The sequence below is a fragment of the Guyanagaster necrorhizus genome (genome assembly GCF_019112545.1).
Source record: "Guyanagaster necrorhizus MCA 3950 unplaced genomic scaffold BT62scaffold_2, whole genome shotgun sequence".
NCBI classification, from domain to species: domain Eukaryota; kingdom Fungi; phylum Basidiomycota; class Agaricomycetes; order Agaricales; family Physalacriaceae; genus Guyanagaster; species Guyanagaster necrorhizus.
The window spans coordinates 2221284-2243191 of record NW_025064881.1 but is presented as its reverse complement, the minus strand read 5'-3'; the positions used below and the strand labels follow the sequence as shown (position 1 = coordinate 2243191).

The window sequence follows — 21908 nt, the reverse complement described above, 5'->3', positions numbered from 1 at the left end:
GGTTCTTCAAGTTGGACTCGAGGCACATTTGCTTTCTGAGCCGTTCTAGGTTCCGAGATACGAGGTGGCAAAAGCTTGTCAGTCAATGGCTCCACATCTCGTCAACTGGCGAGAGACTCTGCCGGTTCTAGCTCAGCCCAGTTTGCAGAATGAGGTATTATTCGGGTGGTCAAGATACAAAGCAGGGTCAAGCATTATTCGGGGGAAGAGGCAGCATACAAAGGCTGAGATTCTTCGAGCAACAGAATATTCATATTCAAAATTCAAAAATTCATATTCAGCGCAAGCAAAATTGTGTTCGACCTACTAGACCCGGATTAGTTATGACTGTATAATAATGCAAACAACAAACGCGAGAATCACTTGTATTCCAGTTTGTCCTATTCTTCATTTAGCTCACGAATAATTAGCAAGAGAAGCCAAGAGTCCGATGTAGTCAGAATGCATTATTTAATGGGTTGCTAATAGGCGTCGGCTCCGGCAGTCGGGACGAATCTTCCGTCTGTGTTGTGATTTGTTTACACCCTGTCGATTTTTTCTACCTCCTGCTGGGAGGGCTAAGCCGTAGGTGCAATGCCCGCCTCGACTTCCAAGGAGCCGCAGAATGTACCTCTGCCTCAAAGCCCTTCACCTATGAATGTGAGCCAACTGCCCTCGAAGAGGAAAGGAAAAGAGAAGCAGGCCACGGGAATCAGCCAGAAAAGACGCGTCGCTCCGAAGTCTGTTGACACCCTGAACACCTGGAACACCTCGGATGTCGACTTGGACTGGGGCTGGATATCATTAGCGGACCCTTACACTAGTAAGGTACCACCTGTGTTCACTAAGGATGGAAGGTACGAGTTTTATGCTACCAAATGTCCTCGGGGCACCGATTTCCTGACTGGGGTCTCGATCCATAGTTATTTTTTTTCGTTGGTTGGACCGCATATCAAAATATATTCAGTTGCGACTGTGCAGGTCGTGTCGACGCTATCAGCACCTCGGTCTACTTCTGGGGACGTCTCGTCGGATTTGCTTACATGCGCTATCCTTAATCCACATAATGCTTTCCAGCTAATCACCGGCTCGCTGAACGGTCGTATACATATTTGGGACTTTTTGGATGCAAACCTACTAAAGACTATAGACGTATCCCAACCTATCTATCATCTATGCGCGCATGAGAAGCACAAGGACGCCGTATTTGTCGCCGTGGCCCGACCAAGTAAACATAAAAGTAAAGGTAAACCTCCACCCATTTCTCCATCGTGTTCGGTATCTCACCACTTTTCAGATGACAATGCTGTTGTTTTACGGGTATCACTCAAGACTGCCCCAGCTTCGAAACAGTCATCTGTTCAGAAGTCTTCCGAGATTTCACCTATTGGCAAAACTCTTTTTCCTACTGGTCTAGCTTTTTCAGCAAGCGGCGAATGGCTTGTGGCTACCGCTGGGCACAAAGCATATGTAACATCACTCTCGTCTCCCAACCCCCAGTTTACCAAGTATGTTTCCCCCGAGCGATTGTGTTGTCTCGCCTTCCATCCCTCCGAAGACTACTTTGCGACTGGAGACGGCAAGGGCAACATTCGCTTGTGGTATTGCCTCAACGAGCAAGTGAATGTGAAGGCAGTAGGAGTTGAGAAGAAGACCCAGACTTCCAGTTTCCACTGGCATGCTCATCCTGTCGCATCTCTTGCTTTTACGTCCAACGGTGCATATTTACTGAGTGGTGGAGAGGAGGCGGTATTGGTCATGTGGCAACTGGAAACTGGGAAGAAAGAATTCGTTCCTCGCGTTGGCGCACCCATCAGTACAGTGTCGATTTCAAAAGCAGGCCACGAGGAGGAGTATCTACTAGGCCTTGCGGATGGCACGTATCTCTTCATTAGTGCTGCTTCACTCAAAATATCGAGGGGTTACTCGAGGATACGGATAGGTAAGTGCTGAAAATCCGATAGCCACCCAAAGGCCTAATCTATCTTCAGACCCTTCCGTCGTCCAAAGCGGGGCCTCGACCTCCAAAATAACAGCGTCACCTATAGTCTCGCACGCCACCACATCGACGCTTATTTTGCCATCATCCCACCCATCATCCTTACAGATATATTCCCCAACATCTTCTAAATTCATATCTGAGTTAGAGGTATCTCCGTCAAACAGAGTGGCTCGGAAGGATGAAAAAGCCTTGGAACCAGCGAAGATAGAACTTGTGGTGATCACTTCTTCCGGCGAGTGGATGGCCACAATAGACCGGCGTGAGGGTGACGCCAACTCACACGGAGAAAATTATCTCAAGTTCTGGTGGTGGGATCGAAAAGCCGGCTTCTGGATACTGAACACCCGCATAGATCGTCCTCACGGATTAAGTAAGGTCACTGATATAGCGTTCAGTCCGTCGCAGGAATCGGCGTCATTGTTACTTGTGACAACAGGTGAGGATAATAACATCAAAACCTGGAGCATTAGGACATCCAGGGACGAATCTGCCTCCGGTAATTTCTAACACTTTCCAGTTTGAATTCTGTTTTGATGTTTTTATTTTAGACTTTTGGGCGGTGCGTTCGACGTTTAGTTTTCGCTCGCAGACTCCAACATGCGTATCTTGGGCGCCCGACGCGTCACTTTTGGCTGTTTCCTTAGGCATATACATTGTTCTCTATGATCCCATTACATGTACATCCCATCGCATTCTCACAACCCCTGAGTGCCCTGAAGTTTCCTCAAATTTCTTTGTTGGTACTTCCGGACGATACCTGGCTGTCGTGGGCGGTCACGACCTTGCACTTTGGGACCTCGTACTCCAGTCTGGTGTGTTGTATCAAATTCTCAGTGACTGCATGCCGTCCTAAAGAGTTACAATTATAGTCCGCTGGCATTACCGGTGTCCTTCCCCAATAAAGACTGTATTACCACTTCAGGATTCTTTCGTTGTCTTGTTGGAGGCCGTTACAATCACGTATGCGTGCATCTTCTCGCCGTTATCCTCGGCACCTTCCCGCAGTCTTAAGTTGCCGTTTACACTTCGCGGGATTGCTTCCTACACTCCTACGAACTTCGTGGGCATCACGAAGGACTGGAGTGTGGTAGTCTTTGGTGACAACGTATCGGCGATATCCGAGGAAGGCTCAGCAGCACGCGGTATCCCCACGTCGTCAGTTCCCCAGGCACGCACCCTTTTCCAAGACATCTTTGGAAAATCTGCTTTTACCCCTCAAACTTTCACAAACCGACCTTCATCTGCCGCTATTTCAGCTTCCTCGAAGGTCCGAAGCCTGTTTGATGGTCCGTCATATTATATGCCCCCGCTGGAGAGTCTATTCGACGATGTTATGGACGACTTTCTCAAGCCTCGGCAAGTGAAGATGGCGAGCATTTCAGAGGATGACGCAGACGTGGGTATGGATGTTGACGAGCCTGCGGATGTACCACCTGCAGTAGTTCGTCGGAAACTGGTCGTGAACGAGGAAGAAATGGGAATGTTTGTTGACCTCTTCAAGGCCCATGCCCTGAAACGTGAGTGACAGTCTGGTTTCCGGTGAGGCCTTAAGTCTGATGCATCCACTGGTACAGCGAAATCCCATCCACAGCTCCCCCCTGCGCGTAAAGCTACCGCAAATGGCGTCTCGAAACCGAGGACGAACGGGCACTCCACCCCCAAAAAGCCTTCAGTCAAGGTCTCTCCTAACATCATCCCACAAGCCCCTACATCCAGTTCTCCTCTTCCAGCCACGAATGGCAAAAAGCGTAAAATGGTGTCCGACTGACACTAAAGCGTTTTTCTTCACATGCGCATACTACACATCAATTATAGCACTTGCATTATCTATACTGTTTTCTGTGAATAATAGTTGTTCCTTCAAACTGGCCTATATCGCTCATATGTGCGAAGGGTATCTTTATACATGTTGATAGTATCTCAAGGTGCCACACGGTTCAGTCATTCAAATTGGATGATCGGTAAAGCTTGCCATTTTCCCAAGTTGGACTTCAATACTGGGCATAGTTCGCCATTCTGAGCGCTCACAGGGGTCGTGTTTACTTCCCAAGTTGAACTTCAATGCGAGGCATAGTTCTCCGTTTCGAGCATTTCTTGTTCATCGCGATCGCCATGTTCTCTAGTAGTGACGACTCGTGGGTCTGAACGTTCACAATCGTTATGGTATTATTTTTTAAGTACGTGCAATACAGACGCTAGTCTACTTTGAATTTGGGAGAGTCAATAAGGAGAAAACAATGCTACATGGTACTTATGAGATATAGATATTTGAACTTTTCAGGATATATAGTAGATACATTTGGTTAGATGGAAAAGGTTGCCTTCCGCATCGCGACACCCCAACGTGTGCCACTACAACAACGACGTCTCTTCTTCCGGAGTCTTCTGCCCAAGTCCGATGATTGCAAGTTTTGGCACAAGCTTATTCAAACGTTCATAATCTGCAGCTTCATACTTGCTTAGATCGCCTTGAAGATACAGCACCTTCAGCGGCATCCCAATGGCAGTTCTACCAGCAAGCCAGGCCAGCAGCCAACCCTTGTCAATCGACTGCACCTCCGCCACTTCCAAGCACGGAAAAATGTAGGTCTTTGGCTTCGGCTTCTTCCTCTTCTTGCCCTCGCCGTCCAGTGAAAGATCTGCCTCAGTGATGTTGGGTGCACCCGCGCGCCTGAAGAGGGTCCGCGTCAAAGGTGGAAGCTCGCGATGAGGCATCATCGTCTTCGGGTCATACATGAATGTGCTCAGGCCGTACGGTTCCAGCACCGCGATGCGGATATAACGAACCGCTGCCATAGAACCGAGGAATTTAACCATCGCGGTGTGCCCCAAGCCCCTCTCTACTTGAAGTGTATACATTGTGAAGATGCGAACTTCAGGGAATCGTCCCGTCAGGAAGACATACAACGCTGTGTAGTCATGCCTGAAAAGGTTCATGATCGTCAAATCACGGACATCAGATGCAGTGAAGTGGACAACGACACCCTGCACGTAGCTCGGAGTGAAATTGGCAAGCACGAGGATCTTCAGATGCTTCAGTTCGATAGGCGCTGAATCATTCAGGCCGGTAGGGGGCCCGTTAGGTCCAGCACCGTCGAGCGCCAACTTCTCAAGGAGGGGGCAGTTAATCAACATCGACCGAAAGACTGAAGCGGACGGTGCATGTTGGAGGGGAAGCCGACGAATATCAATGGTAGTAAGATTGCTGATGGAAGAGGAATGCCAATCAAAGTGAATGCCATTCACTGACACATAGGTTAGCTTTGGGAGCATGGGGCCACCAATCATAGGGTACATAGTAACTGAGTGACCAACGGGAGTGAAGTTTGGCCCTGGCCAAAGGAAGGGGTCTCCGAGACGATGAAGCTCGAAGCGCTGGAGAATCAGCGGCCTGCCCATCCTGAGTGCTTGATGTATCCGTTTGAGGACCGTGAGGATGGGCTCCCATTGATAGCAGAGCATGATGAATATTCGGATGGTGCGGATTTTCGGGAAGAGACGGTCGAGGAGGTAATTCATCTGTGTGTCGCTGAGGGCTTCCGCCTCGCTCGTATCATTGATGCGGATATCGAGGGGGGCATGACCAGCACGTTCGATGAAGGTAAGGGAGCGGGTGAATGGAAATTTGTCGCGAAACCAGATCGCAGACCACAAGGTATGGTCTGCGAGGGCGACGGTGCGCCATTGTCGACAGACATGAGTGAGCCACATGCGAGTGACGACGCTCTTATCTGGGGTACTGGTGGACCAGGCGACGAGACGAAAGATATTGGTGATGATTTCGGTAGGAAGGTCTCTCATGCGAAAGAAGATAAAATATTGCAGGTCATGCCCCATTTTCGTCTTGATTAGGGCCAGGCGTAAATCTTGGTTCGGCAACGAGGCGGTCGGTTGCCGGGACCATGCTTCCCACAGATTCAGCAAGGTGTGCCGTTGGTAGCGGTTTGAATTGCGTACATTGATGTACGTCGTGGGTGCCAGTGGATATGCAGGCCACTTGTTGAGAAAGATCTTCTCGTGATAGGTCTTGCTCCTGAGTTCATCGGGAGTCAACGTCAAGGGATGCATGCCTGTCTGGAAAGTAATGAGCTCGAGCGGCGGCAGGAAAAGACAGGAAAAGGACGGACCTTGGTAGACATGACTGTCGAGGTGGCAAGGAAGAAGGGGGTCGAACAGTAATTCCGCAGAATATATGGGCGGCGACAGAACAAGGGATCTGAAATTGAAAGAAACTGGTGGAAAGCGTGCACTGGAAGCCGTGACTTATTGATAATATTTGGGTACCCGGACGCGACTTGTTTGGCTTTGTAGACTGCTCCTGTTCCCACTGTTCCTCTCTTTTGGACAATGATGTGCTTCCCGTCGGAAAAATAACAGCCTGGCGTCCGGTAGTCCCAGATGAGGTGTGGAGCGCCGCGAGCAATATTTCGACGAGGTACTGGTGGTCGTAGCGCCTCTTATATAGGCTACACCAAAATCTGTCTTTGGTCGATACCGATGGTCCACCCGGAACTGGACTTGTAACGGCACGCTCTTTCGTGATTCCCCTAGTTGCGGCCTTGGTAATAAGCTCAGCCAGACAAAGGAACATCCCCAAGCCTTGCTTTATGTCGCCAAAAGAGGAAGTCAAATTTGCCTTCTCTCAGGTCCGCCGCCTCACCTACTTTGCCTTGGCCAGACACTGATTTCCGTTGCCTTTCTTCTGAGACGCCACGAGCCCTGGATTTTTTTTGCCGCTGTTTCCCTGCTGTACTTTCCAGTCGTACTATTTCGCTTCCAGGGGAACATAATTCCAATCCCGTTCCGACTCGATCGCCACAGCATACTCCATCCGATTCGTTTCAAATGCATCTAATGCTCCGAGCATCCTAACAGTGCAAGCCGGCATTCGCCTCGCACACGCATCCAAGATAAAGGGCCAACCATCAGACGTACTAGGCACGAGGATCACATCTCACGTGCGCCACCCTTCACAAATATCACATTTCTGCGGGGGAAATGCAACTGAGGCCCGCCCTTCGTATGCGTATTGGGATAGGCCACCTTCATCCGGTGACAAGATACTCAATATGGTCCTGTTAGTTGCAAGTCGCGTCATTACAAGTAGCCTCGATAGTCCCCAAACAGAAGAACGCGTCCTTAAGACTGTAAATGCAATCCCCTTTCGTAGTGCAAGATCGCAGTAAGTCTCTTCAAGTTGTACCCAGGCTAGAACCTTGGAATCAAGACAAAGAAGAAGCGGTCTTTATGTCAGCTGGTGAGCCTTGATTAAGACTCTTGAACAAAGGAGTTCCATTCACCAGAGACAAGCAGCCGGATACAGTCGCCGACCCTTTGTCAATACCGACGTATCGCTCTCCCAGAAATCATCTACAAGGGGAACCACAAAAAGCAAGATGTGGTCGTGCTGAAACAGTCTTTGACGTTTTTGGATAGTACACAGTTGCTTTGGTGGCTGACGATCGGCGGCGCCTTCAACACTCCTGACTCCATCGTCCAGTGCTCTCCCAACCCGCAATAATATCGTTTCCAATTTTTGCCGAAACGTTAACCTTCCTTCTCTTTCTTCTCTTCTTTTCTGAGTAGACGTTGTGCCTTGTGATGACATTGCTTCCACTGTCACGAAGATCATCTCGGACCCACTGGATAGTACATCATATATCCACCCCATAACTCACCTGAGAGACCGAGCAAGTTCTCTACTTCACCATTTCTATCTTTCATTGTGTTTCAGCGGGCCGAAAGAAGGGGAGAAGACGGAAAGGGTGATGGACAAAGGAGGACACGATACGTTTTGTCTTACTTGTCCCACATGTCTTGGGGATGAAGCCAACGTAGAGGTGAGTCGGACAGTATTTCAAAAAGGGTCTATCGCGCTTACACCCGTGGCCGGAAGATATCATATTCAGCGACTTCGCCGCCAATGCCATGCTCCACCCAGATCCTCCATTTCCTCAATGCAACCCCTACCTTTTATTCGATTAATGGAAAGCGTAGATATGAGGGAATACGAATATAAAATCCGAAGTCGGTACGCGGAGATTTGCTCTCAGTACATAGAACGCAACGTGCTCACACACCCTCCTTTGTCCTCCCCAAGTACGACTGATTTTATTTTAGACTCGTCATGTTATATTTCCTAAATCTACTCGCCTGTCATAGACATGTAAAACGCCGAATATATCTAACTTTCGTTGACTGCCATCGCCATCAACTCATTGTAACCTGAACCGTCCACCCTTCTTTGTTCGTGCCATGATAGATTATCGGTAAGTCAGCTAATATTAATATGATAGATGTTAATACAAGCTACTCAAACCCCAATGCGAAGTAGACGAGAACGTCGGCATCCATCCAAAGTCCCATCTCACAGCATCTGATCCAACGGTATAGCACTGCGCGTCTGGACCAATTCTAGCAGTAACGCCGTCCAAGGCACGTATGTCTTGTACTGCGAGGCCATTTTAAGTAGGTGACCATTCAAATTTAGGATCTCTGTCGGTTTTCCTGCTCTTATATCTGATAACATAGGTGAAATATGCCCTTTGGTGTCCAGTACATACTTTAGGACATCCTCCTCCAACGAAAGCGGAAGTAATTTTCGCGGGAGAATGGTACGCGAGGCTAGATCTTCCTCATCCCTGTTCATGGAATTAGCCATTTCGAGATGGGCATCTATCTCTGCAGCGAATGTTCGGGAAGCCTCATAGGTAACCCGACGTGTGATGGTGCGGAACGAAGGGGAGTGGAGAAGTTGGCCGTTGCGACAGTTGAGTAGAGCGGTGAGGGGATCAACGATAGAGCGCAAAGCGAGATTGCATCGCAAGTTTGTCTGAATCTCTGTGAGGGATTTCCATGACGGGTTGAGAGACTTCAGTTTCAGAAGTGCCTCCACGGTGTCCCGGAGTGTTTTATAGCGATCATAGTAGGGATCGGAGGGGGAAGATACGATATCTGAAAGCCGACCTTTGCGGTCGAATAGAGGAACTGATTCATCACGGAAACCAGCATCAAAATCCCTGTTGGTGCCGTTCGGAACGATCCCGAAGGCGAGCTCACCTACGTGTGTATGAACGATGTCACCCAAATTGTGGTTAGTATATGCTTTGTGGGTGATTGTTGCAAGGATAAAGTTGGGACGCTCTCGAGGATCACTGAATAGACGTTGCACAAGCTCTTCGTACATGCCCATACCATTTTGAAGAAGGACGACAGTAGAAGCGGAGGTTAAACGCGAGGAAAGCATGCGCATCATAGGAAAGGTGTGGTATGTTTTCATGGTGACTACCAGTGAGTCGATAATATCCTCTGATGTTTGCTGTGGAATCGGAGAATGTGAAAGTGATGGATTGGGAATCTGGCAAAAGTAACCCGTCGAGATGGAAGGTATGCCATGGTGTTCAACGCGGAGAGTATTTCCAAACAGCTCGCCAAATTCGCGAGCTTGTCTGGAGTTCCTACGGATGATGGTGACCGTGTCGGTGGGAGCAATGCTGGTTTTCAGATGATGAGTGATGAGTGAACCTATTGGACCAAGTCCGACGGTATGAAACCGCATTTCGCTGAGCGGATAGGCATGTCTAAATAAACTCTTTTATTCCAGTACATTCAGGGAACGAGATGACCTTACGAAATCTAGCCTGGACGTCGTCTTTGACCCTCGTCGCGTCGGAGAGCAAAAATTTCGACAGAGCACGTGACTATGACGTCATTTACGGGTCTAATCACCCATTTTGAATTTTGCCCTGAACTAATCTCAGCTGCCGATCTCAGCAATGGAAATTCGCATGCAGACGATACAGGAGAATTCAAGGGAATTTATCCTTGCAATGGTGGCGCTCATATTACTGGTGATCTGAACAGTATTCTACATATAGAAGAAGTGGAAGTGGATGGGTGCAGATCCGAGGCTCACCCGGTGGAAGATCATGCAATCGATAAGCAAATGGCTATAGGCTCAATTCCGGGCCGTGGCGCTGTGTATTCTCTATATAAAAGTCCACAACGGGTGCATTCTATTTCACATCTTGCCTCTTCTCTTTCACCACCATCATGTCTACCGTTGTATTAAAAAGGACGAATCAAAAGGTCCTTTCTGCTCTTTCGCTCTAACCCTAAAGATGCTGATCATATCATCTATCTACTTGTGCTATTAGATGCCGCTGCTTGGGTAAGTTGTTATTCTCTTACCCGTCTAATGAACGTTCCTAATCCGTACCAGCTTTGGTCTCTGGAAGGTACATAATATCTTGAACCTTCTAGACGACAGACTAACTTTCCCTTCACTTACCAGGTGACCAAGTCCTCGTGTGCAGATGTGAGTATTGCATGTTAACGGCCCGCAACGGATATTTAACCTTGCTTTCCAGACCGTATACAACGCCATCAAGGCTGGATATCGTCTGTTTGATGGTGCTGGAGACTATGGCAATGAGAAAGAGTCAGGTGAGGGTGTTCGCAGGGCAATTGCAGACGGGCTCGTCAAGAGAGAGGATCTTTGTACGTCTTTATTGCTATCCATCATCATCTGTCGCTGACACTTGCCTTAGTTATTACTTCCAAGGTCAGTAACTTTTCAGAAAATGCTCGTTATAAATGAACCTATGATGTCGTCAGCTCTGGAACACCTTCCACGCCAAGGAACATGTGAGTATATCGATATCTACATATATTAAGTGGTCTTTCTAAATCTCGCGATCTTAGGTGCACGCCCTTGCCAAAAAGCAGCTTCAGTTGTGGGGGATCGATTACTTTGATCTCTTCCTCGTTCACTTCCCGATTGCTCTCGAGTATGTCGACCCCAACCACCGCTACCCTCCTGAATGGTGGGGCGATGACGGCAAGGTTCATCTCGGTAGGCCTGTCGTATACGTATACCGTCTTCTTTTTGCCAATTGGAGTGAATAGCGAACACGACCGTTCAGGAGACTTGGACCGCTATGGAGGAGCTAGTTGATGCCGGTCTCGCAAAGAACATCGGAATTAGGTGAATATCGAGCGTAAAGCATGTTGGTCCGCGCTGAGACATTTCCCAAAGCAATTTCCAGTCGTCTTTGATCCTAGACCTCTTGAGATACGCTCGATACGAGCCTCAGGTTCTTCAGATTGAATTGCATCCTTACCTCAACCAACAGCCGCTTGTTGATTTCTGCAAAGCATGGGGAATTGCGGTTACTGCTTATTCTTCATTTGGACCTCAAGGATATGTTGAACTAGGCATGGACAAGTCTGCAGCTAGTCTCTTGACTCTCGACGCAGTCAAATCAATTGCGGCTGCAACCAAGAAGAGTCAGTCGCGTCCACATCAATTCTCTTATGTGCAGAAATGACTCATTGCTTGATGTCAGCTCCGGCGCAGGTCCTGCTTCGATGGGCCACGCAACGCGGCATCGCCGTCATTCCCAAGAGCAACAGCCACGACCGCCTGGTTGAGAACCTGGGCAGTATTGAATTCGACTTGTCTGATCAGCAACTCAAGAGCATTAGCGATCTCAATCTTGACCTGAGGGTGTGTCTCTTATATGATTATTTTGTTGACTCGTTCACATTTCTTTCCAGTTGAACGATCCTATACTCATCGACCCTCGTATCTCTATCTTCGCGTAGATGATAAATCGTAAACAAGTTAACTTGGTATTGTACACTAGCAAAGGAAAAATGAATCAGATGAAGTTTGACTGTGATTCTCGACTGTTCTGCGCAGCATGGAATGCTGTGCTCTCCGGCACCGATGGAGCCTGCGCAGCCTGATTGGTAAGCGGAGTTTGAAATTGCCGACATATATAAAGGCGGACCGGTAAATGGCTACTCTTTACATTTCTCATTCCTCACAATGGCTATTCAGTTCAAACTTCGAGACGAGCGTAGCGGTCAGACGCGTCGCATTTCTTTCCCCAACCAGCCGATTTGGAGGACTCTTGCGAGCAAGATCAACACGCTCTATGACATACCCTTCGATAAGATTGCCGTTACCTACATTGACGCTGACGACGACAAAGTCACCCTCAGTACCCAGGATGAGCTCCAGGATTTCTTTCAGGCTACGCACAAGTCTGGGGAAGTCGTAAAGTTCACGGTGCAGGATATGAGGCTCTCCAGGGCTGACCTCGATGACAAGTCTTTGCCCGAGACCCCTCGCGCTGGGCCTACCAGCCATCGTGACACCTTCGGGGGTGACCCAAATCTACCCTTCCATGTCGACGACGACTGGCAAAGTATCCGTGTCCCCAACTTTACAAATATGTTTATGCCTCCCGACACGGAGGAACATGGATTTGTCGAGTCAGTTCCCGAAAGTCTCGACTCCTCTTCGGATGACGATAGCATTGCCCCGCACCCTCTCGATAAGGGCAAGGGAAAGGCTTTTGATTTCTCTTCATCTGTCTCCACCGACAGTATTCCGCCTCCATTCCGCCCTTTCAACACTGACAGAAGTTCCTTGCCTCCCTTAAGCGCCCACTCCACCCCTCACTTCTCAAACATCGTCCCCTCTCCTCCCAAGAGCAACAAGCCTTCCTCAGTTGCTCCAGTTATTGGTAACCAGAGCACTCCGAAGGAGGGGGTCTCGCAGGGCATGAGCGGGCCTGTCGAGTCCGAAGCTCCCAAAGTCAATAACGAGTCAGTCGCCGACGCCACCCAGACACTGGCAGCCGAATATGATGATCCACCTCTTGCGCCTCTCGAGGATGCCCATCCTACCCCTTCTCTCACGCGCGACGTTGCATCTGTCATTGACGCCTTCTCCAGTGCCTTTGCAGCTCACCCAGAGTTGTCCGAGGGCTTCAGGAACCTCATCAAGAATGCAGCCAACGGCAGTTACTGGACCGCACATCGCGAAGCTCTGCACCAGGCCGCCACTGAATATTCGCAGGTGGCCAGGACAGAACTTGAGAAGGCTGAAGAGGAAGCTGCCACTAGGGTCTCCTATGCTATAGCTCACCTCGCTCGCATTGTCGCTCAAGCTGCAGGTGTTTCGGTGGATCCCTCAGCTGCAGGGTCCGGTGAACGATCTCCCGCGGGAGGAGCGTCTGCGCCTTCCCCAAGGGCTTCATGGCATCCTTGGTTCCCTCCATTCTATAATTCTCCTGGTGGTCGTGGTCGTGGAGGTCATCATGGCGGTGGGCCTCGCCGCGGTATTAGCCCGCCTTTTGGACCCCATGGATGGGCGCCGCCTCCTGGTGCTCATCGCCCCGGACCGCCGCCGCCCCCGGGTTCATTCCCTCCTCGTATGCATCGTGATGGTCCTCCTGGATTGTCTCCACATATGTTTCCTGCACGACCGCCCCTTTCTGGTCACGGATTCCCTCCCCCACCCCCACCTCCTGATCACGGATTCCCATCCCCGCCTGATCATGACAACCGTCATGCGTTTCCACCTCATTGGTCAAGGAGGGAACCCCCCCCGCCCCCTTTTGCTGATTTCCCTTCCCCTAAGTCAACTCCTCAGGAGCTTAGGGCGCAAGTTGAAGCTGCCAAGCTCTTGTACAAGGCCGAGAAAGAAAGGTATCGTCGGGACCGTGCTGAGCGACAGAGAGCGAAAATGTGGAGCCACCGTCTTGCCCCTCCTCCTCCATCACCTCCTCCTGCTGAAATGTATGTATCTTCTTTTCCTCGTCTTCATGCTTCGACTCATCACGCATTCAGGTCTATGGAGGACAGCATCGTTCCAAAGACGGAGGAAACTGAACCCATTATTCCTCCCGCGTCGCCTCCCGTTAGTATACCTATTCCTCCAACTCCGCAACTTGTTAGCCAAGCGCGTGGTCGTTACCCCCAGCTCGAGATGACAGGCGTTCCGCGTCGCGCTAACACGTATCACGGGCATACTGTTTCGCTCAGCCCCGCCGATAGGGCCGTAGGACGGATCGTCAAGAAGCTTGGCGACATGGGATTCACGGAAAAAGGTCACCCTGACATGACTTTGACAATTCGCTCCCATGTTCCTCCCGACGTTGAGGTGACTAAGGAGGTTGAGGATAATATAGTCACTACATTTATCGAGGAGCTGGACGCTGGACATCAGACTCCACCCAAGGCCTCCGGCTCCAAGGCTGTTCCGGGAGCTTGGGAGTGATCTTGGAGGTATATGTAGTTTGGTTGTACGAGTATTTTGGTTGTAGCATATGCGTAATTTTCTCTTAAGTAAGTAGCTAGGTAACTTGAACTAAATACAAGGTAAGAACAAGGACGTAGGGTACACTGTATCATGTAATATATGGTGTATTCAAAATGCGAGTGACTGACTATACAAGGTTGAAAGTGTCAAACATCTGCTGTAGGAGCCCAGGAGCCACCAACACAGCACTGATTCTGAAGCTTTGCACCTTGAGTGCGCACGCAGACAGGCGGCGGCGGGTGGACGAGATTACAAGATGGCTTGAAACGGACCGAGACACGCATAGCAAACTGTGACGGCTCGGAAGTGTGGGAAGGTGCACTTGGGCACAAGTGAAGCTCAAAATATGAACCAATTCAAGTTCAAACTATTTCGGCCACATGTCACCGTTTGTGGATACTTGCTGCGGTGGTGACCTTAATTAAAATTGAAATAGTGCATAACCTGCATGCACGCGACGTTTCAAAGTACAGCTTTCGATCTCACAAATAAATAGGTGCGTGCTGAATGCAACTGCGTAAGAAACCTATGCAAATTGACTAGCACTAGTCCGATAATGAATAATATGCAAATAATAATAATAGCGTCACACGTCCAAGAATTCATCCGTGCTCTGTAGCAAATTGTTCCAAAACTTGTCCACGGTCTCCTTCTCAAATCCATTCTCGTCGTACCCCAAGCTGACCCAGAGCTTTCCAACAAATGTATACCCAAATAAGAGCATCCCCCCAGCGCGTTGACGAGACCCCGTCGTCAACGTATGCATCTTCACGTCCCCGAAATTTGCATGCCTGTAGATCCCATCAAGATTTCCAAGTAAAGACAACCCAATAAGTACCGCAGATGGCGCGCGGGCAGGTTCTTGGACTGCTGGTTTGGGGGGTGGGGGTACCCAAACGCCTCGTGTCTTCTCATCGTCTTCCTTTCCCCAGACTCGTGCCCGAGCACCTCGCTCACGAGCCATCTCACGGCTTCTAGAAATGAGCATGGGGCTTTTAGCAGCCAAGGTGCTCTGTTCCTTTGCTGAACGAGCGCGATGCCAGAATGTTCTAGAAACGTCGCCGGTCTTTGGGAAGAAGGAAGGTAGGACGACATTGAAGTATCCGATAGCGAGATACCAGTACGAATCGTTCAGCGCCTTGTTGGCAATGAGATTAGGGCGGAGGTTGAGAGCAGAGTACATCATCCTGAGGAACTCTGATATCAGAGTCCGAGGAATTTCCTCGGCCCAAAGATTCATATTGAATATACACTTACGAGGGAACTTGCCACTTGGAATCCGTGGTCCTCGCCCATGCAATATTACAAAGAGCGAAGTATGCACTAGATATTGAAACCCCGTGTGCTTTGCATGCCTTGAGCATTTTCTTCGTTCTTTCTGCATCAATGGAGATGGTTGGGACAATGGTCCGCCGAAGCTGGCCAGACCTGCGAGGAAATGTATGCCCGCCCTTAATTAATTGACGTGAGGTAACAGACCGAGCTTTGAGCTGAAGAGGCTTACGATTAATTTATCCTGGCACCGTTGGAAATCAACCCGACAGGCTGCACGGTAAAACCGTCCAGTGGAGCCCGTGGGAAGCCTATCCTCCAGGGACGATGGTAGAGTGGATTCCTAAAATATCAATCAGAAGGAATCAGAAGAAAGAAAAGTGGAGCCAAACTAGGTACACTGACATCATCAACTTTGTTGCACCTGGTCTCCCACTCGTTTCTGAGGATCTCCTCGAGATCTTTCTCGTCCTTTGAGCTTCCCAGGAGACTGAACAAGTCGTTGGCGAATTGATGTAGGGCCATGCCGTCACCCAGGAAATGGGTTGCGCAGATGAGAATGTCATGATTCAGACTTGCTTTTGTACCATGAGGCGCCGTAGTAGATGGAATGGGCGTAGGCGGAGGACTGGGAAGCGAGGATCCCTCATCAGCGGAAGATATAATCAGATAGGACAGACGATCCGTGGACAAAGTGCGAGGGCCGTTCAAATAGGAATCAATCAATTCTAAGGGGGAACGAACAATAGTAAGCCTCGAGGCGATCATCGAATGGGGAAGACAGCAAAGAAACTCACCATCTTTAACTGAGTTGCGAGATTCTAGGTTGCGATCCGCATCATGGACAGCTTCCTCGACTGACGCCGGGGAGGTGTACCTGGATGTAAGTTGACTAAATCTTTTTTTTTTTTTTTTTGGGCATAAGGTACAGAATGGGAAACGTACAGAAATCGAATATCTTCATAGTCGTGCATCTGCACCTTTGAGGCGAGAAGGGGATGTCTCACACGAAGAATGGCCCAGACCAGTCTCACTCTCGAACAGCGAACATATCGAGTGGGTGCACTGAAGCCCAGGTGCAGATACCTAGTTCAAGGGGCCCTAGGGTCAGCAAACGGCCTGAAGAGACCCAACTACAGAACGAACATGTCGTTGACACCGCTCTCGCGTGAGGGAAGAAAGTACGACGCCTCTGTGTCTCCCAGTCGGCGCTCATAGTGACATGCAGGCGGGGATGGTTGGACAGGCAGAAACGCTTGGCCGGAATGGGCAGATACCTCTGAGAGAGCTGGGGAAGGGAGATGTTGTGTGTAGGTGGCCATGCAGCAAACGGAGAAGCAAGCCCGCGAAGTGTTAATATAAATGAATAAGTTTGCGGGTGCAGAGATGGCATCTCTGCGGGCAATTGAACGGGGCCACCCATCATGCAGTAGGCAATTGAGCGGGTTGCATCAAATAATAGTATGGAACCGGCGGTCAGGACCCAGTCACGGCCTCCACACGTGCATCAAGAACTGGTTCGTTCGTATCGCAACGAATGAGGCATCTTTCCCGTAATATTCCAACTCTAGTCTGGGGCCAAAAATATGAATACCGGCGTTATCAACTTGACAGTAGATACTTACGAATCATTGCCAAAATTCATTAAAGTGTCATACGATACCGTTTAATTTGTAGCAAAGATGCTGCGAAGAGCTCGCAGGATTTCAGCTGGGCTGGCCGGTTGAAATTGATTGGGTTTTGAAAGATCGAGTTTCTTAGTCAGCTACGACGATGCATAGCTGCACGATCAGAAAGCTTAATCAGGAAGCGGAAGTATCGACATCTGATCTTGCTACAGAAAACAATAAGTTACTAGCCTGCAGATATATCTATGAATTACAACTGCCCGCATAACGGCAGCTACCACCTTCTTCGAGGACTTTGGACGGCCTGAAACTGTTGAAGAAGAGCGCGCTTGTTAACGCAAGTTAGTTCATAATCATTTACAAATTCGCCACATACGATGCCCGGAACTAGCGTCACTCACTAAAGGTCCCAGTGATGGGATCCAAGACTCGGAGTTGCCAATTGGGATTTGCACTTGTCTGATTTCCCCAAGGAGCGCCTCGCCTCTGATCACAAGCAAAAAGTTGGGATATACTTGCCTGTGCTACTTGCTATCTACATTGTCGTTCAAGTTGTCATGAAGATGTTTTTTCCTCCTTCTCAGGTACCTGCCACAGTACAATGCTCTCTTCGTCATCCTTCGGCGTTCCATCCCCGCGTTCCAGCGTCTCAAGATCAACATCTTGACGCTGCGATTGGGACGGCGGCGGTGCCGGACGCGGTGCCGATTCACTGGATTTCACCCATGTATAGAACCTGTTCAAAATAGTTGAGCTCGGAGGATGGGAGAAGGCGTGAACGATATCAATCAATCACATACATCGTTCCGCCGAGAATGACGAGAATAGATGAGGCACGGTTACTAGAGAGAGCATCACTATTAAAGATATCAAGGTCCATCAGAGAAAAAATATAGCGTACACAGTCAGAAGGTCGTTGAAGATCCAGACTCCAAGGAGTGTTTGCAGCACCGAGCGAGCGGCCTGCAGTTGCATCAGGACTCATTATTTGCATAGCAATACCCGAATACCCCGGCGGGACTTACACTTGAGAACATATGCGTGATAGGGCTCGTAACTTTGATGCTGAGCAGACCAGCGACACACAGCAAGAACCCGAATAGGCCGGTTACCAAACACCCCCACATAAACACGTTTCCGGTCCATTCGCTGCTTTGGATCAGCTCTTCAAGGCGCCATGGCTCGCCTTTTAGGATGACAAACGGGAAGAGCATAACTGCTGACCCTGCATTTGTCCACCAGGCCAGTTCGATCGTGGAATTATTGCAATGAGGCAAGGAACTCTTGATAAGAACAGCGTGGAATGCGATAAACAGGGAGGAGAGGAAGCCGTAACAGAGGGAGATCAGGGACGGAGCAGCCATTACAGGAACGGACTTGGAGGGGGCAACACCCAGAAAGAAACCACAGGTCACGATCACGGCAGCACCCATCACTTTCCTTGATGGAGTTGAGCGAGTGTTTACTGATGAAACGAGAATAGTCAAGGGAAGTTGCAGTCCCCGTGCAATCTACACTGACAGTTAGCTTCTGACATGACAAATGACACTTGGGAGTGTTACCTGGAAAAACGATGCCTCTACATCTCGCAAGCACAACGTATTGAAGACAAGACCAATGATGTTTATCGAGACAACTGGAATTAGCTTTTTGGCAACGGTTGGATCTATCTTTGGTAGCTGAATCTTGGTGGATGCAAGAGCAGAGATATGGAGTAATGCGACCGCGATGAGTAGCTGGATAAACAAAAAGAGCAAAGGCAGATCGGGTGAGGTATTCAGCACGGCTTTGTTGCTTTAAAAAATCGAATTCAGTAACATTGAAAAATATTACGCCATCAAGGACATACACAAAGACCATCTAGAACGGGATACAGATTCAGTAATTGTAAATTGGGGAGGAGGAATAAGACCTACCACTAGAGCTGCGGACATGTAAAAGCCGACGACGGCTGCAACCTTGAGGCTGCTGGCATTGGGAAGGGAGACCATGGCTGGGGAGTGGAGGACACTGCGGGAAACGACTTGAAGGCGGCGAACAGACTTTTTATGTTTGAAGAGAGCAGCGGCATCTGTGCCGAGCCTGGGGCAGTGAGATGGGATCTGGGATCTCGATCGCCCTGATGTACCTCGGCGACAATCCAGTCGAGCGAACTGCTCACGGATTGTGACAGAGTGGTTCGCATTTCGACCCGTGGCGCACTTGCATTTATTATCCTCCCCCCGATGATGTCGTCCTCCTTCCCCCCCCCTCTCCTCCTATGAGTGCCAAATATACCCGCGCCCGTTCACAGTCCCCCGTCTCAGATGACTCCCTCGACACCGTGTACCGCGTTGCCGCCAAGTCCCGCCGCCGCGCCTACATCAATGCCGCCATTTCCCTCACTTTTCTTTCCTTCATCGCTCTTGTTTCCTTTTCCTTCTGGACGTCATCCCCCACTGCCAGTCGAGCTGCAGAACCCAGCCATGACGATTCCACCAACTTGCGCACAGGGAATTCTGATGTCCTTGATCCTTCGAATTATGTGCTAGGGGCACCCACTGAGCACTTCAGAGGCAAGTTCAGCCTCGTCCCCACCATCACGGCTTCGTTAATGTTATCCAGATAACCTTCGCCCCGACGTGCAGTACATCACGTCTTGGATCTCTGCCGGTTGGAGTGAGTTATTTCGCTAACAAGCCAAGACGGACGACTGACGACTGACGACTAACATCATACACAGCGAATGACGTGATGACTTATGTTCGTCGATCTCTCCCCCCCCAAATTTCCATCAATATGGACTCACCTTGTCTGTTTTTTTTTTCAGGTCAATTTAATCTATCTGGGAATAATCACCGACCGAGTACCCGTCATTCCAATGTTCACGCCATCGCACATTGGTGGTTCCGTGCCCCCCATTGCGTTCGGTGATGTCTTTGATGTTCCGCGCCTTCGGAATGCTATAAACAAGCCGATCATCGAGTGGCGAGACGTCAAAGATCCGGCCAGTAACCAACTCGACAACCTAGGTTGCTGGAATGTTTGGGAATCTTCTCAGTATCAAGAAGCACACCCGCGTGGAAGCCCCGTTCTATACCATCTTGGGCTAGGTAGGCAGAGACCTTGCTGTTGGCCTGCTTATACTGACCACAATATGCAGATATCTCATATACCAAAATGCCTGCCTGGATCAAGCTGTATCAAGACTTTGAACATGACTATTCCACGACCTTTTGGACATTAGCGAGATTCGCCTACCCCGAAACTAGAAATGCAAACCTTGTGACGCCACTACCCTCGCCTGCCACGAACGTCTCATTACCACCTGATGAGCAGATGCTTTGTTACGACTATTTATATTACGTCTGCGCGCAACAGGTGAGTAAAAATACCGTCAAAGAAATACTGCCGAGCTGAGAATTGCCATAGCCAAACGAGTTCGAAGCCGATTTCAGTCCTGCATGGCGCTTCGTCGCGCAGTATATGCATTGGGTTCCTTCTCTAGAGCGCCTGGCGAATGTGTATACAAATCGGGCCATCGGTCTTGGAGACGACGAACCTACCCCTCCGGTATGATCTCTCCCTGCTAGAACTCTTCTGGCTAGCTAACGCCTAAACAGTACATCGGCGTCCACGTCCGCCATTACGACTTTGATCGCTATTGCGGGGACATGCCACTAACAGATTGTTTTGCACCTATTCCCGTCATTGCTCGACGGGTACGGGAAGTCAAAGACGAATTGTTGGCAACAAAAGGGCTTGACGTCAAATATGTCGTGATGACAAGTGATGAGAGAAACGCGAGTTGGTGGCAGGAGGTTGCAGAACAGGGTTGGTTCGCTCCAGATCATTCTCGCACCAAGGAGCTGCTTGGAGACTGGTAAGTGCATTTCATTGATGAACACGCTCGTTGACATGCTCATTGCCACAATAGGTACCCGGTCCTCATTGATGCGGCTATACAATCTGGCGGAGTAGGGTTCGTTGGCACGGAAATGTCCACAATGTCACTCCTCGCTCGTCGGCGAGTTGAGACATGGCAGAATGGCGTAACGAGAACTGTAAAGTGGGGGCATCCGGGCGCGGATGACCACTAGGGACTAACGGACTAACATTATTTAATATTTTCATTCATTTGGCATGGACTGGACGTTTGGTGGTACATCGTTCGCTGATATCTGCATCAATGTAAAATATTTTGAACCATAGAATAATGTACGAACAGGAATCATTTGCTTCGGCGTTCTACACCGGCGATCTGGAGAAGCACTTGAGGTCAAATGGTGTCATGATGGTTGAAAGGATCACAAAGTTGAAACGACGTCGCGTTCTCTTCGGCAAGCCCCGTGATGTCGGCCCGATTACCCGGTCCCGAAAATCAAAATTGTTACTGTGACCTGTTCCATCAGTTCCATCTCATCCTTCGACGACCCTAATAGCCAGAGAACTGGGATACCCTGGTTATCTTGGACATCATACAGGGAACGTATTGTGGTCTGCATGAACCTTTGTACTTGGTGGCGGCATCTATGCGGTTACTGGCTTATCTCTGCTATTGAAGGGTCGGGGGAGTTTGAGGACCTCAAGAGGCGCAAGGTTATACACCTGCATAACCGATTGACGATCCTATTACTCTGCTTCGACCATCGTGGGCCTACGTCGGGCTCGCTTCGATACTAGTCCTTCAGTTTGTCTTCCCCAGCGTCAAAAGGTGGACATTGAATGGCCTTGCAACGACATTTCGACAGGTAGAAGAGCGGCTTGCTTATGGTAATCAGAATTTTTGAACATCCCAAATCCCCTCCGTTTATCGCCACCACGAATTTTTTGATTAATTTGTCGTCCTTTTTCAATGTCACTGTTATTGCCACTCAGCTAACGGCTGGAAACGTCAAGGATATTGTATCCAGTCCAACTCCCTATCACCACC

General features: G+C 49.4%; 8 protein-coding genes across 8 annotated transcripts; 4 read left to right on the top strand and 4 right to left on the bottom strand.

Moving 5' to 3' along the window:
- The first annotated feature begins 529 nt into the window (after positions 1-529).
- On the top strand, positions 530-3919 carry BT62DRAFT_984207 (WD40 repeat-like protein). Its single transcript, XM_043189838.1, has 7 exons — positions 530-836; positions 903-1225; positions 1277-1921; positions 1971-2477; positions 2530-2793; positions 2851-3498; positions 3556-3919. The coding sequence occupies exons 1-7, from the start codon at positions 574-576 to the stop codon at positions 3747-3749; spliced, it is 2844 nt and encodes a 947-aa protein (XP_043045799.1). The 5' UTR covers positions 530-573; the 3' UTR covers positions 3750-3919.
- Positions 3920-4004: 85 nt separating this feature from the next.
- On the bottom strand, positions 4005-6378 carry BT62DRAFT_296261 (uncharacterized protein). Its single transcript, XM_043180397.1, has 2 exons — positions 6109-6378; positions 4005-6055 (listed from the first exon to the last, which is right to left on the bottom strand). The coding sequence occupies exons 1-2, from the start codon at positions 6118-6120 to the stop codon at positions 4334-4336; spliced, it is 1734 nt and encodes a 577-aa protein (XP_043045798.1). The 5' UTR covers positions 6121-6378; the 3' UTR covers positions 4005-4333.
- Positions 6379-8115: 1737 nt separating this feature from the next.
- On the bottom strand, positions 8116-9649 carry BT62DRAFT_990561 (uncharacterized protein). Its single transcript, XM_043190237.1, has 2 exons — positions 9612-9649; positions 8116-9561 (listed from the first exon to the last, which is right to left on the bottom strand). The coding sequence occupies exon 2, from the start codon at positions 9537-9539 to the stop codon at positions 8349-8351; it is 1191 nt and encodes a 396-aa protein (XP_043045797.1). The 5' UTR covers positions 9540-9561; positions 9612-9649; the 3' UTR covers positions 8116-8348.
- Positions 9650-10013: 364 nt separating this feature from the next.
- BT62DRAFT_990560 (Aldo/keto reductase) lies at positions 10014-11587 on the top strand (the record flags this gene model as incomplete). The annotated part of the gene is made up of 12 exons (XM_043190236.1): positions 10014-10069; positions 10138-10151; positions 10203-10218; positions 10275-10298; positions 10351-10480; positions 10531-10544; positions 10598-10627; positions 10685-10835; positions 10889-10967; positions 11019-11269; positions 11329-11489; positions 11540-11587. Exons 1-12 carry the CDS (start codon positions 10034-10036, stop codon positions 11585-11587), a joined length of 954 nt encoding a protein of 317 aa, XP_043045796.1. The 5' UTR covers positions 10014-10033.
- Positions 11588-11798: 211 nt separating this feature from the next.
- Positions 11799-14165, top strand: BT62DRAFT_926507 (uncharacterized protein). Its single transcript, XM_043185053.1, has 2 exons — positions 11799-13573; positions 13625-14165. The coding sequence occupies exons 1-2, from the start codon at positions 11814-11816 to the stop codon at positions 14052-14054; spliced, it is 2190 nt and encodes a 729-aa protein (XP_043045795.1). The 5' UTR covers positions 11799-11813; the 3' UTR covers positions 14055-14165.
- A 365-nt stretch (positions 14166-14530) lies between these two features.
- On the bottom strand, positions 14531-16784 carry BT62DRAFT_1071449 (uncharacterized protein). Its single transcript, XM_043178757.1, has 7 exons — positions 16515-16784; positions 16314-16454; positions 16166-16245; positions 15774-16096; positions 15601-15711; positions 15354-15547; positions 14531-15283 (listed from the first exon to the last, which is right to left on the bottom strand). The coding sequence occupies exons 1-7, from the start codon at positions 16688-16690 to the stop codon at positions 14683-14685; spliced, it is 1626 nt and encodes a 541-aa protein (XP_043045794.1). The 5' UTR covers positions 16691-16784; the 3' UTR covers positions 14531-14682.
- Positions 16785-17810: 1026 nt separating this feature from the next.
- On the bottom strand, positions 17811-19202 carry BT62DRAFT_296052 (uncharacterized protein). The gene is made up of 5 exons (XM_043180396.1): positions 18913-19202; positions 18846-18856; positions 18559-18790; positions 18022-18507; positions 17811-17959 (listed from the first exon to the last, which is right to left on the bottom strand). Exons 1-5 carry the CDS (start codon positions 18985-18987, stop codon positions 17876-17878), a joined length of 888 nt encoding a protein of 295 aa, XP_043045793.1. The 5' UTR covers positions 18988-19202; the 3' UTR covers positions 17811-17875.
- A 44-nt stretch (positions 19203-19246) lies between these two features.
- On the top strand, positions 19247-21229 carry BT62DRAFT_984204 (uncharacterized protein). Its single transcript, XM_043189837.1, has 8 exons — positions 19247-19551; positions 19601-19654; positions 19719-19738; positions 19806-20088; positions 20139-20356; positions 20408-20548; positions 20599-20858; positions 20913-21229. The coding sequence occupies exons 1-8, from the start codon at positions 19257-19259 to the stop codon at positions 21073-21075; spliced, it is 1434 nt and encodes a 477-aa protein (XP_043045792.1). The 5' UTR covers positions 19247-19256; the 3' UTR covers positions 21076-21229.
- Positions 21230-21908: the final 679 nt, after the last annotated feature.